The 15,611-nt window shown below is 40.0% G+C and overlaps 2 protein-coding genes across 5 annotated transcripts in view; one reads left to right on the top strand and one right to left on the bottom strand.

Annotated features, from left to right (window-relative positions):
• Window positions 1-762, bottom strand: part of INVS (inversin) — a 132,564-nt gene extending 131,802 nt beyond the window's left edge. For all 4 annotated transcript variants that reach the window (XM_040239054.1, XM_040239040.1, XM_040239070.1 and 1 more), the window contains exon 1: window positions 592-762. The gene's annotated coding sequence lies outside the window, so the exon portion shown is untranslated. The remainder of the gene's footprint in view (window positions 1-591) is intronic.
• A 183-nt stretch (window positions 763-945) lies between these two features.
• The window catches only part of ERP44 (endoplasmic reticulum protein 44), an 86,231-nt gene continuing 71,565 nt past the window's right edge, over window positions 946-15,611 (top strand). The window contains exon 1 of the mRNA XM_040238991.1: window positions 946-1,216. Within this exon, the coding sequence (XP_040094925.1) occupies window positions 1,160-1,216 (57 nt within the window). The 5' untranslated portion in view covers window positions 946-1,159. The remainder of the gene's footprint in view (window positions 1,217-15,611) is intronic.

The following is a 15,611-nucleotide window of genomic DNA, read 5'->3' as shown; positions in this document are numbered from 1 at the left end:
GGAAGAGTAACTGTGATTAGGACCAAAGGATTGGTTGTTCGGAAAGTTCTCAGAGATGGTGACTGACATCAAACCAGGGTCTCCTGCATTGCAGGCAGATTCTTCAGCAGCTGAGCTAACAGGCAAGCTCAGTTGAGACTGCTTGGCTACAACTGGCGGCACGGCGATCTAGCTAGGTGTTCGTAAATGAATCTGGAGAGCTAACCGGGCCCAGGTTAAGTTCCTTAACTGGTTGGCTAGCAAGTGTTGTAATTATCCTGTAGGAGTGATCCATCCATCAGTAGCAATCACTCTCGCACTGAGCTTTTCAGTTTACAACGGACTTCCCCAGTCCATCCCGTAACTATTCCTTACAGGAGTCCAAAGTGACAATTACGGGTAAGTCATTAACACATTCCACTGAAACACAACAAGGGGGTGGTTCTGACTTTATAATGCTAGAACTAACGCAGAGAGAAGAGCAAGTAGGCAAGGAGGCCAGTGATTGGAGGTTCAGGCCACAGCTCAGGCCAGGAGGGCCGAGAGTTTGAGGCAGGGGCTAAGCACTGCAGACCGATAGGAGCCTCCCCAGCCAGGCCCCCTCTTACTCACCGTCGCCTCCTCCAGGACTCACGTCCTAGGGGCGGCTCCAGGAGGCACGACCCCCGCTGGGCCGCCCCTCCTGCCAGGCCAGGCCACTACATCCAGCTGGGACTGAGCCCACCGAGCTGAAAAGTAGTGGAACCCCTCGGAAGGCGGCGCGAGGCTCTTGACGGCACAGCCTTCTGGGAATTGTAGTTCGCGTCCCCTAATAACTCTCCCCACGCCCTTTCTATCCCACAAGGCCCCGCGCGCGGCCGACTTGCTGGACCAGGCCCGAGAGCTTGATGGGAAAAGAGTTCCGTGCATTTGATGACGTGCTTTTTGAGAATGGCGCAGGACTACATGTTCCGACGGGCTCTGAGAGAGGCAGGACCCGGAAGTGAGGGTGTGCGAGGCCTCTCTGGAAGTTGTCCCGGGTGTTCGCCGCTGGAGCTCCGGGTCGAGAGGACGGGGTCCCGCTGCCGGGAGAATCCTCGACTGCCGCCGGCGCCCGGAGCCCAGCCCTTTCCTATCCTAACCCAACCTTCTCCAGTCCCAGACGCCAGCGCCTGTCCCTGCCGCGGACTCTGGCGTTACCATGATTCCTGCCATCTTCCTATCCTTACCCGACTTCAGATGCTCCCTGCTTCTCCTGGTGAGTGAGTGAAGGAATGACAGACCCTTCGATAGATGGTCTGTCGGTCTCCCGCCCTTACCGAGGGGGACACAGCTGCTCCTACCCTTGCTTTCCTGTTTTTTCCTCCTGGTGGCGAGGAGTGCACCCTCCCCCGCTGCCTTCATTCTCGGCATCCGTCTGTCCGCTTCCCAGGCCCCGGGTTCCTGAGGCCTGAGAAACCACGGACGGAGAATGAGACCTGTAAACCCGAGAATTAGCCCTGGGAGAAGAATCTGTGGGAGGGTCAGGGCGAGCAGCGCCCCTTCCCCCGGCTTTCGGAGGTTGTTTCAGTCCAGAGGGCTCATGAACTTGGTGGTAGTCTGTGTCCAAAAGGTCGGGGCGTAGACCTTCTGTTCCCTCCCACCCCCTTCTCTTGGGAACAGTGTGAGGCCGACAGGTGCTGGGGTCCTTGTGAATCTCGCTCTGGAGCCCTGAAACGGTGCCCGGGTCGGCGGAGCCCTCTGTTGTGGCTTGATACGATTGGTTGAGAACCCGGAACTGGAAGCTGGTTTGGTGTCCACTGGGGGAGCAAAGGTTTGAAGGGTGGAGGCTGTGATTACCAGAAAGCCTCAGCTCAGAGCCTCCCTCACATCTGGTTATACTGCCCCTCTCCACCCCGAAATTTAAGCAGAGTTGTTCTTCAGGATCCTGATTGGTGAATGACCAGGTTTTCTGCATACATATGCACTTATTCCTTAACTCCCTCACCGGCTCAGCACCATCCCATCTTGCAAAGGAATCTTCGCCCACTCCGTCTTCCTCCAAAGTACATCTTAAGTGTGCAACCTGAGTAATCAGGCTGCAGGTCAAATTGAGACAAAAGTGAAGGACTAACTCCATGTGGCAAAATGATGTACTTTTAATTGAACTGTTGTTGTAACACGATATTTGAAAGTACTTTAATTGTAGTAAGTTTTTATAAAGCTAAATTTAATGTAAGAAATATAATTCAGTGACTCACAGGAAGTCATATAGCTGGTTACTGGCAGAACTGGGATTTGAAGCAGGTGTCTTGACTCACAGTGATTATTCTGCCATATCACGTTAAATTTTTAATGTTTGTGTTTGAAATAGTTTCTCTCTGCCTGTCCCCTCTCTTCCTGTTTTCTCTCCCCTCTCCTTCCTCTCTCCTCCCTCTTTTCTCTGCGATTTTCAAGTCATATTCAAAGGCCATACCCCGTACTTGGATTTTTTCAGAGGAAAAGTGCTATTAAAGAACTAAAGATAATATGTCAAAATACTTCTGAGAACTAAAAGTTGCATATAAACATGGTAATGTTACATGATGAAGTGTCCTGTTGTCACTTCTTATAATCATAGGGTAACGAGTGTTCTCTATAGAGGACAATATTCTGTAGAGAACTATTTCTTGGTAATTGCATCATACCCTGTGGGTCTCTTTCTTCTAGAGTACTAGAATAATACTCAGAGACCACTCTGTCTTTAAGGGTAATAGATACTAATCTTGCCATATCCATAAAAATGGCCAGAATTATGAGTTGTTTGCCAGAAATTACTTCTAGGTTACAAAAAATATGAAGGGCAAAAATCATAAGAGATTGAAAAGAAAAGGTGAAATACTGATTAGAGAAACTGTATAAGATTCACTGGCTATAGAGCTAAATTTAAGAAAGAAAAATAATATGTTTTGAAATAACTTACGCTTTTTATAGAAAGCCTACAAACCTTGTTAAGCATAAAAAATTTTTTTTCTAATACTTTTTAAAAATCTAGTTAACATTTTGTATACTTACCTCTCTAAATAAATGTAGCAGAATAGGTACATAAAATACATAAGGTATTTTAGAGAATAAAGGTTAACCTGTAAAGGTTAATAGGCTGGAAAATAAAGCCCAAGAAAAGGTTTAGTAAGCCAGAGTTACAAGTGGAGATAAATTCAGTTTGAACACAGTGTTTACCAAAGTAGTTTTAATAATCATATGCCAGTTAGCAAATATTTATAGAACATCTGTCTGATCACAATTTGAATTACTTATCTAATTGCCAGTTCTGTTCTTGTGATGGAACTTGCTTACTCAGTAACCCACCTGTCTAAAAATATATCCTTTATCTTCTCTAGTGTACTTTCTTCCTCCTCCTTCCAACTTCCACTCTCAGACTTCAAGTTTATTCCCTCCCTCATTCAGCCATTGAATATCTAAGTTCCCACTTAGCTGAGGTCATTTTTTTTCTCTCCCTTAAATGGCATGCTCCAAAAAGCCATATATTCTCTTACCACAGTGATTTTTTTTCAGGCAAACTATACCTCCGTCCTGAAGAACTAGATCTGTTAGTGGTGTTCATAAGATAACCGCTGAAACATAAAATCCTAAACTTCTGTATGCAGGTAGTTCCCCCCCGACCTCTATCTCAAAATCATTTTGGGATATATCATGCTATGCCTTAAAAGCCTTTCTGGGATGGGTAACTAAATATAAAAGTTCAATGTGACAACTTTTTCTTCCCTGAGTTTTTATGTTTATATAGCTTTAAAGTCAGGGTTTTAGACAACGAGTTCTTGTATTTTGGGCTTGCTTTTTGAAACACACCCTTTGCTTTTCAATTATTTTTAAACTTTTACTGAATTTGCAACATGTCTTGGGCAAAGTCAGGTATTGTAGACACTGATTTTGGGTAAATCAGAAAAGGTATTTGAGTCACCTGGCAAATGCAAAAAAGGCATAATCCTCCTGATACCTTTACTGTATGTCATTATATTATTATTGTTATGATTTGAATTGATCCATTAGATGTGCGATTACAACTCTAGTTCCTAAACTTTATAATCTCTGCCTCTGTAACTGTTTATCATATTTTGAGGATGATTTGAATGCTGGAGCAGCATTTCTCTACTAAAGCTCCATGTATATAATGTCTGGATTGGGAAATTCCTTCTCAGTTGTGTGTGCTTTTAAGGAGAGCTACTTGAATCAGAGAAAAAGCATCTGGCCAGATTTATCATGGCAGTATCTTTTCATTTTGCTATGTGACAGTCTTTACTTGGCAGCTCATAGGATAAGTTAAGGGGATGTTTGATTTATCACTAACCAAAGAATCAGTTACTTATCCATTAGCTCTTTTCTGCTTATCTTTCTGAGATGGGTTTACTCAGGATTAAAGTGATCATTTTCCCCTTAAGTTATTTATTTCTTAATAGTTCTTCCAGCATTGGTTTTGTACATGAGTTTTGAGATTGTGAGATAAGTGAAATAAGACTAAGTTGGAATGAAGTTGTCTGATATAGCCTAAATCACCTTTTCTATGGTTCACAGGTTTATAACATTCTGCTCCAGTTACTTTATGGAAAAGGCTTTCTCATTAATCTCTTGATGGTTAGGTTTATAGATCATAAGTTGTTACTAGCCCTAATTGCCTTGTGCCTGGACATTAAGGCTTTTGACATTATTGTTCTCCTGGTTTGTTCAATATGTATAAGAAGCCAAGAAATGTTTGCCTAGGGAACTAAGTAAATCAGAGAGCTAAGTAAATATTTGTTTAACTAAACTCTTTAAGTACCTTAAAAAATAAGTACAGTAGAATTCAGAGATGTCAGTTTTAGCCATTTGTGGCTATTATAAATACTGATTCCTGTCATCAAAAAGAGTACTTCTGGATACATGTTGTTACATTTAGAACTCTGTGGGTTATTTATCCTATTGATATGGCTTGCTCCAGATCAGTGGTTTATAAAACCTGGTTGCTCATTAGAACCATCTGGGCCAATTTTAATACAATTCTGTGTAGGTCCTCTACCGGGCTAGTTATATCTGGGGGACCTAAACATTGCTTTTTGTTTGTTTGCTTTGTTTTTAATTCCCAGGTCATTTGTTTTTTCTTTAGTATGTTTCCCTAAAAGATGAGAATTAAAGAACAAAGCAAAAAACAGAATACCATTGTCACAAGTGGAAAAAGTAACAGAAATTTCTTTATATCATCAAATACTAAGTGTTAAGATTTTACTATTTCAAAGAGAAAAAAATTTTTTAACAAATTGAATGTTCAAAGCAGGAGCCGTGTAAGGGCCATACATCCCAGTTGGATTATACATCTCTTGTAAAATTTTTAAATCTATGGCTTCTCTCTCAATCTCAACTTTTTTTTCCCTTGTAATTTATTGCTGAGAAACTGGGTCCTCTGTCCTATATTATTTCTCACTTTCTGGATGTTTCTGATTGTGTCCTTGTGGTGTGGTTTCATGTTTCTGTGTTCCATTTATTCCCAATACATTTGTAGTTAACTTTTATGTGGGTTTAACCACCAACTTAGTAGTTGGGTTCATTTCTTTTTCAGTTTTAAAAAAGTTATTTTCTAATATATAATTATCAATATGTAAGGTTTACTGCTTTCAAAGCAATCTATAAAACAAACTGTATTTACAGAAGGCTATCCCTGGTCTATTCTGTTCTCTTAACTTCCTCCTAATATAAGAAACCTTAAATTTTTTTTTAATTTTTATTTCTTTCTTTTAAAAAGAAATGTAAGCAGTCTACTTGTATCTGTATATCTGTATGTTTCTCCATCCCCGTTGTAAACTCTAGCACATTATTCATATTTTCTCTGCCCACCTCACCCTCTCCCCTCTTAAAATCTGTAAAGTGTATCCTAGAGTGTAAAGTGTATTCAGGATAGGAATATTCCTTATTTCTTTTAAACTGTTTATTTCTCCTCTGGGTAGATGTGGCTACTATTGTGCCCATTCTTTTGCTTTAACAAATATGTTAAACTACTTTCAGAACTACTTTTGCTAGTGTATCTTTGAGATATTAATAGATTCCTGTAATTGAAGTTGCTTAGGCAAATAATAAATGTAACTTTGTAGCTGTTGCTAGATAGTGGAAATTCCACAGGAGTTTTGCCATTTTGAGTTCTCACCAACAAGGTAACAGACTTTTCTCATTTTTGCATTCTTTGCCATGGGGTTTTTAACTCTTTATCACCTTAGTTGATCCTCCAATTCAGTCAGATTGAGAAGCACTGGAGTGTACTACTCAACTCAGTAGTATTTTGGATGGGTTAAAACTTGTAAAAGCCTTGTAAAAAATGTCTGATTGTCACAGTTACTGACAACATGTTCCACACTGTAGACTCTGACTTTTAATAGCTTTGTAGTAACTCAACTTTTTGATGCATTATATTTTACTTCATCATTTGTTAAAATATTACTATTTTAATATAAATGATATTTTTAATATAAAATACAGTTACTGGTCATCTCCAGTTTTCCACAGTTGTTAAAAAAATGTGCAGATGATTCACATACAATGATATTCACTATAGATCTGCAAATATATTCTCAGGTTAATTCTCTAGAATTGTATATCTTAAATCCTTTTTTTTTTCTTTTATGGTATGTCTCTTTTATTTAGGATTTCTGATACATTGTACAAATTTGTCCTGCTGGAAAGTTGTACAGATGTTTATTTCTATGAACAATGTATGAGTATATCCACTTCCTCACACTCTAGTTACAATGGGTGTTTTTGTAGTCTGTGCCAATTTAGTAGACCAACAATATTATCTGGTTTAAATGTACATTTATTTGATTACAACCAAAGGTTTGTTTTCTTCCTAATTAATGACTGTTTATAGTTCTGTTTGAATATGTATGTATGTTATTTCAGTTCAGTTCAGTTGCTCAGTCGTGTCCGACTCTTTGCGACCCCATGAACTGCAGCACACCAGGCCTCTGTGTCCATCACCAACTCCCAGAATTCACTCAAACTCATGTCCATCGAGTCGGTGATGCCATCCAGCCATCTCATCCTCTGTCATCCCCTTCTCCTCCTGTCCCCAATCCCTCCCAGCATCAGAGTCTTTTCCAGTGAGTCAACTCTTCACATGAAGTGGCCAAAGTACTGGAGTTTTCAGCTTTAGCATCACTCCTTCCAAAGAACACCCAGGGCTGATCTCCTTCAGAATGGACTGGTTGGATCTCCTTGCAGTCCAAGGGACTCTCAAGAGTCTTCTCCAACACCACAATTCCAAAGCATCAGTTCTTCGCGCTCAGCTTTCTTCGCAGTCCAACTCTCACATCCATACATGACTACTGGAAAAACCATAGCCTTGACTAGATGGACTTTTGTTGGCAAAGTAATGTCTCTGCTTTTGAATATGCTATCTAGGTTGGTCATAACTTTCCTTCCAAGGAGTAAGCGTCTTTTAATTTCATGGCTGCAATCACCATCTGCAGTGATTTTGGAGCCCCCCAAAATAAAGTCTGCCACTGTTTCCACTGTTTCCCCATCTATTTCCCATGAAGTGATGGGATCAGGTGCCATGATCTTCGTTTTCTGAATGTTGAGCTTTTTGTTATTTACCCCTTTGAAAACCTTGTTTACTTGTTGCAGTAATTCAGAATAGATGTGCTCACAAGATACAGTTTAAGAATGACAGAAAGTGTTCTTCATTTAGTGTCCATTCATGAGGTAGCAGAATGCAAAAAATACAGGGTTAGCTGTCACGGCATCTATGTGCAAGTTCCACCTCTTCCACATCCTTAACGCTGTATCCTTGGGTAAATCACCTAACTAAATTTTTTAGTCTCTAAGGTAAGCACTCCAGATTTGATGATTCAGTGATTCTTTGGTAGTCTATCTTGTTTTTTAAAAGGATATTCCTCTGACTTCTCTAATTAATGAATTTCTTATTTGATTGGGTAGTTCCTCAAAAAATCTGCTGGCTTTGCAGGTCTATGCCCCCCTCACTCTGCTATCCAGTGGGAGGAAGAGCATGCTTTGGTCACAGCTTTTCTTATATTACTGTACTCTGTTTCATTTAACTAACGAAATGAAAAAACACAGTTTGGCCTTTTGCAGCATTCAGTGCTCGTTAGCCTACCTTTGATCCCATAGAGAGGATCTACACGGATTTCAGGCTGCAGCAAATTTATTTCCTTGGTATTCTTTCCTTTCCTCCTGTCATTTGAGAACCTGTTTACTGTCTGCTATGGAAGAGAAAGATAATTGAGATTCATATCATGCTTTCAAGGAATTTAAAGTTCAGTGAGGGAGAGAATATCTATATATAAATAATTAGAATTCCAAAATGAGAATGATAGGTGTCCTTAAAGTATTTGTAGAAGTGAGTTGTAGATCTTGCTTCTTCCAGTGTCCTCACCCCAGCCATACTGATTCAGAATCTGTACTTTAATAGTGTACTTTAATAGTTGATTCATATATGACCATTAAGTATGAGAAGTACAGCTGTAGACATTTAAAAAGAAGCAAATTTCTTCTCATTGGCAGAATCAGAAGTCTTGAAAGAAGATGAGAACAGAGCCTTAAAAGGTTAAATTGATGAGTTAATTTTCAGTCTTGAGTGGAATGAATAAGAAAGCTTATATCCTTCAATGACAATAAATCTGTATCATGATTTGGATACCTGTTTTGGGGGTTTTCTTTCCTTTTCTTTTTTTAAGGAGTCTTCCTGTGTGGCTCACTGACATGGCCAGATGTCAAAATTGGCCCTAAAGAAGCTAGCAAACCCTTTGGCCAGTTTCCATTAGAACAGCTCATTATTTTAGCCAAAATAAAAATCATGGTCGTTAGTGGATTCTCAGTAGCATTCCAATTACTCCACTCAAGAGGAGAAGGACAAAAATGCAACTGTGGAGAAATTTCGTATGTAATGCCATGGATTTCAGGTCTTGGTTCTGTTCTTGTAGAGACTGCAATCAGATCCTTCAGTGATGTTGTGATCAAGATCTCTGATTGCTCTAGTTGTGTGATTTTCTCATTATGTAGAACCTTGAACATTATATTTTAATGTATCTAATTTTTAGTCACCTGAATTTGTAGACATGAACATTACTGAAATAATACCAAAAAAAAAAAAGGGAAAAGAAGGAAGAAATCATCTCAGAAAAATATTTGAGTATTGGAGCTAAAGAAAACTGTCAAGTGAATTAGAGTGCCAGTACTTTTCCCATTTCTTCCTTAAGATTAAAAGAGTCTAGTAGTGGAAGGAAGCGGTTGTAATTGAACTTAAGAGATTTTAGAAAAAGATCTTTAGGCATCAGAAGAATTTTTAACACTGGAAAAAAGGAATTTCTATGGGACTCTACCATTAGTGTTTTGCTCAGTTCACTAGGTGGGTCACGTGCGGTAGAGTCACTGAAGGTTTAATTATCTATAACTGTACTGTAAATTCATTCAAATGGAATAAAATCTAAAATTCCATTCCTCAGTGACAGTAGCCGTTTTTCAAGGGCACAGTGGTCACATGTGTGTGTGCTCAGTCACTCAGTTGTGTCTGACTCCTTGCGAACCTTTGGACTGTAGCCTGCCAGACTTCTCCATCCTTGGGATTTTTCAGGCAAGAATACTGCAGTGGGTTACCATCTCCCTTCTCCAGGGGATCTTTATAACCCAGGGATCGAACTAGCATCTCCTGTGTCTTCCTGCATTGCAGACGAGTTCTTTACCCACTGAGCCATGATTAGTGTATTGAACAATGCAGATGATGAACCATTTCCATTGTTGCAGAAAGTACCATTGGATACTGCTGGTCTAGTTGTCATCTATCTCAGAAACCCAAGATAAAGGTGAGGTAAAGAATGAGGAAAATGCCTCAGATAAATAGTGTTTCAGTGCTTGTGAGGAACATATATCTTGCCTGTCCAAGGGGTAGCAATAACCTGGAAAAATGTTAGTTGTCTTATTAGCACAGATTTGTCTTTTGGAGAAGGCAATGGCACCCCACTCCAGTACTCTTGCCTGGAAAATCCCATGGATGGAGGAGCCTGGTAGGCTGCAGTCCATGGGGTCACAAAGAGTCAGACATGACTGAGCGACTTCCCTTTCACTTTTCACTTTCACGCATTGGAGAAGGAAATGGCAGTCCACTCCACTGTTCTTGGCTGGAGAATCCCAGGGACGGGGGAGCCTGGCGGGCTGCCGTCCATGGGGTCACACAGAGTTGGACACTGAAGTGACTTAGCAGCAGCAGCCTGATAGCTAATTTAGGGAGACATCAGACAATATCCCTGGGTTGGGAAGATCCCCTGGAGAAGGGAAACACTACCTACTCCAGTATTCTGGCCTGGAGAATTTCGTGGACTGACTGTATAGTCCATGGGGTCTCAAAGACTCGGACATGACTGAGCAACTTTCACCTCACCTCAGACAATATAGTTAAAACTCAAAAATAAGAGTTTGAGTGTTTAGTACTGATTCATCTACTAGTTCACAAGGCAGTTTAGGACAAGTCACTGTCCTTCTTGGGGCTTTGTTTTTCAACTGAAAATTGAGTAGGATTGCATAGACTGGGGTGGTCCAATGAGCCTTCCACTGGAATGTGACTGGGACGTTGGGATTTGAGGGACTACAGTTTGTCTCCATGATAAAGTTCCTTTTGAGTGCTTCATATTCAGAAATGATACTTTAGAGAAAACTTTATTGAATAAGAACATTCGTACATTTTAGTTATTAAAATTACCTGTAGGAAGATGGCCCCTATATGTTTTGTTTGCCTCAGGTTTCAGAAGGATACCTTTGCCAGGAGTTTAATCTTCTAATTTGATAAACCCAGAAGTTAATGTACATTTTTCTTCCTGCCCACTTTACAATGGCCAGAAGTTACATGAGTGCATTAAGACAAACCAATATCTAATATATAAAGCATTTTCTAAGAAATTTGAGCCAACTCCAAAATGTTGACGAAACTGTGATTTAGTGATGGAGTGAAAGTGTTAGTTGCTCAGTAGTGTCCAACTCTTTGGAACCCCATAGACTTAGCTCACCAGGCTCCTCTGTCCATGGAATTCTCCAGACAGGAATACTGGAGTGGGTTGCCATTTCCTTCTTCAGAGGATCTTCCCAACCCAGGGATCGAAGCCAGGTCTCCTGCAATGCAGGCAAGTTCTTTACCATCTTAGACACCAGGGGAGCCCAGTGATGGAGTAGAGATTATGAATATAAAGTGAAATAGTAAATGTAGTTATAATTTCTTGGTCCTTTGGACAAGATACTCTCATATTTACATGCCTGCTGTTTAGCTGTTTTGTTTTTTTTTTTAAGTTTTATAAAATGTAGGGGAAAATGCCAGCTGTTAAAATATTACTGAAACAATATGGAAGTCTGTTTATGAGTGAAGAATGGTTTCAATTGTGTGTGTGATCTAAGAGAGAGTTTTTTTCTTTTTGGCTGTGCCAGGCAGCATGCGGGATCTTAGTTCACTGACCAGGGATCAAGCCTGTGCCCCTTGCAGTGGAAGAGCTCTAACCAGTAGATTACCAGAGGATTCCCTAAGAGAGAATCTGACCCAATTGCAGTAAAACCCCAGCTAGCTTCACTTTCACTTTGCACTTTTATGCATTGGAGAAGGAAATGGCAACCCACTCCGGTGTTCTTGCCTGGAGAATCCCAGGGACGGGGGAGCCTGGTGGGCTGCCGTCTATGGGGTCACACAGAGTTGGACACGACTGAAATGACTTCGTGGCAGCAGCAGCTAGTAAAAGCTCATGTTTCTATAATGACTTCACATTCTGAAAGAGCTGAGATAAAGAAGAGCTATACTTTTTTTGGTAGTCAAAATAATTCTTTGAAAACAGCTACTCAAATTGACTCATTCCTCAGTTTTTCTAGCACCAGTTTTTACTATTAAAATGGATTCTGATTCTCATAGGAAGTCTTGTGATCTGTTCACAATTAACACATGTACCACAGTGTTGCACAATATTTGGTTCTTAATTTAACCTTTGAATGAACACTTTCAGGTACCATAATTTTGCTTTAAAACTGTAAAAACTGTGCTGCATTTTAAAGCACATTCTATTTATTTGTTTCAGAAACTGTCCAGTTTGTTTATTATTTAATTGTGCCTACACTCTGATCATGAGTATCTTCCAGAGGCAAAGTGAAGTATTTTTTCCTTAATAATAACTTGAAAGTATATCAACTAAAGAAAACTTCTAGGAGAATATTTAATTTAGGAGTCAGAGATTTGGGCTCAAATCTTGGATCTGCTGCTTCTCACCTTTTGTTGTCTCGCCTATTAACTTCTGAGGACTAATACAGGTTTTGTGTCTGACTCATAGGAGGTGTTATTTCCATCGTTCTACGATTCTGTGGAACAAAAGTGCTAAAAAGGTATCATACCTTTTTATTCTCAGATACTAGTTTCTGGTACAATACCTTACACAGATTAAGTGCTCAATAATAATTTTGTTGAGTGTATGAAACCAAAAAAAGGTAGGTCTAGGGTAAGGAGGATCAGGAATGCCCAGACGAGTAGTAGGAGTTTGTGAGCATCACCAAGAAGGTGAGCTTTGAACTTGGGTGAGGGAGTCAGTCCTTGGGATTTCTTGAGGGGAAGAGACTTCCAGGCAAGGGCATTAGCCAGAGCAGTCCCTAATGTGAGAGTGTCACTGGCATGTAGAAGGAGCAGCAAGAAAGGCAGTGTGTGTGGCATGCTGTGAAGAAGGTGCAATGCAAGAGTAAGTCGTGTACCTAAACACGTTTTGCAAAGCTGTCTTTATTGCTGACATTTTCTTTTTTCTTTTTTTCTATTCTGTGCTTTATTTTTTAAAAAATTGCTGATATGACCCAAGAAGGTAGAACTCCCTAACAGGCTTGATGGTAATATTGATCTCAGGCATGGCCCAGTTGGCTCTGCTGGGAGTAGCCTTGGCTGTTTATCCCAGTGTTTCCCCCAGTTTGCTAGATTGAAAATATTCTCTGTGTGTAACATGACGGGTCACAACTTGAAGTTGTAATAATTCAAGCTGTTAAGACAAAAGATTTCCTGACATATTTTTTTGATTGCTAAATGCAGTATACTTTCATAGTACAGAAAAGCATAATGAAGAAAAAAGTACATACTCCTACCACTAAAACATTTTAGTGTATATCCATCCTTCCAGTTTTTATGTGTGCATATTTGAAAGGACTTTTTAACAGTCAAACGTGTGTTTTGAACAATGTAGTACTGGGTACGTGTTCTTGTTTGGTCCTGCTGTAGTCGACCATTACTGGCTACCTGAGAACAGAAGCTGCCCACATGTGTACATGCATTTGCACCCATGGAACTTGGAAATGGCATTGAGCTTGACCACTTAATGTTAGAAAGTTATTTAGTTTTTCAGAGCTTCCTTTTTCTTGCCTGTCAAATAGAATACAGTCCTCTCTTTTGAAGAGTTCTGGGAAGACAAAATGAGACTTTATGAGTGTGTCCATGGTACATCATAGGCATTTAAATTTTTTGATTTCTGTCGTATTGTAAGTGCTCAACAAATGTTGTTTAGTTTAAGGAATCAGTGAGAGAATGAATGAATGATTGAATATATTTGCTCTTTTAGGTAGCTTTCATGTTGTCCATCCTGTGGTAGCATTGAAGTAATGAGCTAGCATGACAAGCTTCCAGCCCCTGTTGTCTTCTGGTGCTGATTGCACTGTTAGTATTATACTAAAAAAAAAAAAAACTTAAAAATGTGACCATACAGTGAATAAATTATTGCCTAGAACCTGGAATGTTAGGTCCATGAATCAAGGTAAATTGGAAGTGGTCAAACGGGAGATGACAAGAGTGAACATCCACACTAGGAATCAACGAACTAAGATGAACTGGAATGGGTGAATTTAACTCAGATGACCATTATATCTACTACCGTGGTCGGGAATCTCTTAGAAGAAATGGAGTAGCCATCATAGTCAACAAAAGAGTCTGAAATGCAGTACTTGGATGCGATCTCTGTTTGTTTCCAAGATATGCCACAGTAATCCAAGTATCCAATATCACAGTATCCAAGTCTGTGCCCCAACCAGTAATGCTGAAGAAGCTGAAATTGAACAGTTCTATGAAGACCTACAAGACCTTCTAGAACTAACACCCAAAAAAGACGTCCTTTCCATTGTAGGGGACTGGAATGCAAAAGTAGGAAGTCAAGAAACACCTGGAGTAACAGGCAAATTTGACCTTGGAGTACAGAATGAAGCAGGGCAAAGGCTAATAGAGTTCTGCCAAGAGAATGCCCTGGTCATAGCAAACACCCTCTTCCAACAACACAAGAGAAGACTCCACACATGGATATCATCAGATGGTCAACAGCAAAATCAGACTGATTATATTCTTTGCAGCCAAAGATGGAGAAGGTCTATACAGTCAGCAAAAAGAAGACTGGTAGCTGACTGTGGCTCAGATCATGAACTCCTTATTACCAAATTCAGACTCAAATTGAAGAAAGTGGAGAAAACCACTAGACCATTCAGGTATGACCTAAATCAAATCCCTTATGACTATAAAGTGGAAGTGAGAAATAGATTTAAGGGACTAGATCTGATAGAGTGCCTGATGAACTATGTGGATGGAGATTCATGACATTGTACAGGAGACAGGGATCAAGACCATCCCCAAGAAAAAGAAATGCAAAAAAGCAAAATGGCTATCTCGGGAGGCCTTACAAATAGCTGTGAAAAGAAGGGAAGCAAAAAGCAAAGGTGAAAAGGAAAGATATACCCATTTGAATGCTGAGTTCCAAAGAATAGCAAGGAGAGATAAGAAAGCTTTCTTCAGTGATCAATGCAAAGAAATAGAGGAAAACAATAGAATGGGAAAGACTAGAGATTTCTTCAAGAAAATTAGAGATACCAAGGGAACATTTCATGCAAAGATGGGCTCAATAAAGGACACAAATGGTAGGGACCTAACAAAAGCAGAAGATACTAAGAAGAGGTGGCAAGAATACATAGAAGAACTGTACAAAAAAGATCTTCATGACCCAGATAATCACAATGGTGTGATCATTCAGCTAGAGCCAGATATCCTGGAATGTGAAGTCAAGTGGGCCTTGGAAAACATCACTACGAACAAAGCTAGTGGAGGTGATGGAATTCCAGTTGAGCTATTTCAAATCCTGAAAGATGATGCTGTGAAAGTGCTGTACTCAGTATGCCAGCAAATTTGGAAAACTCAGCAGTGGCCACAGGACTGGAAATGGTCAGTTTTCATTCCAATCCCAAAGAAAGACAATGCCAAAGAATGCTCAAACAACCCACAATTGCACTCATCTAACACGCTAGTAAAGTAATGGTTAAAATTCTTCAAGCCAGGCTTCAGCAATACATGAACCGTGAACTTCCAGATGTTCAAGCTGGTTTTAGAAAAGGCAGAGGAACCAGAGATCAAATTGTCAACATCCGCTGGATCATTGATAAAGCAAGAGAGTTTCAGAAAAACATCTGCTTTATTGACTATGCCAAAGCCTTTGACTATGTGGCTCACAGTAAACTGTGGAAAATTCTTATAGAGATGGGAATACCAGACCACCTGACCTGCCTCTTGAGAAACCTATATTCAGGTCAGGAAGCAACAGTTAGAACTGGACATAGAACAACAGACTGGTTCCAAATAGGAAAAGGAATACATCAAGGCTGTATTC

The sequence above is a fragment of the Oryx dammah genome, unplaced genomic scaffold (assembly GCF_014754425.2).
Source record: "Oryx dammah isolate SB20612 unplaced genomic scaffold, SCBI_Odam_1.1 HiC_scaffold_1, whole genome shotgun sequence".
Classification (NCBI taxonomy): domain Eukaryota; kingdom Metazoa; phylum Chordata; class Mammalia; order Artiodactyla; family Bovidae; genus Oryx; species Oryx dammah.
The sequence above is the reverse complement of the archived record's forward strand: the minus strand, read 5'-3'. Positions and strand labels throughout refer to the sequence as shown.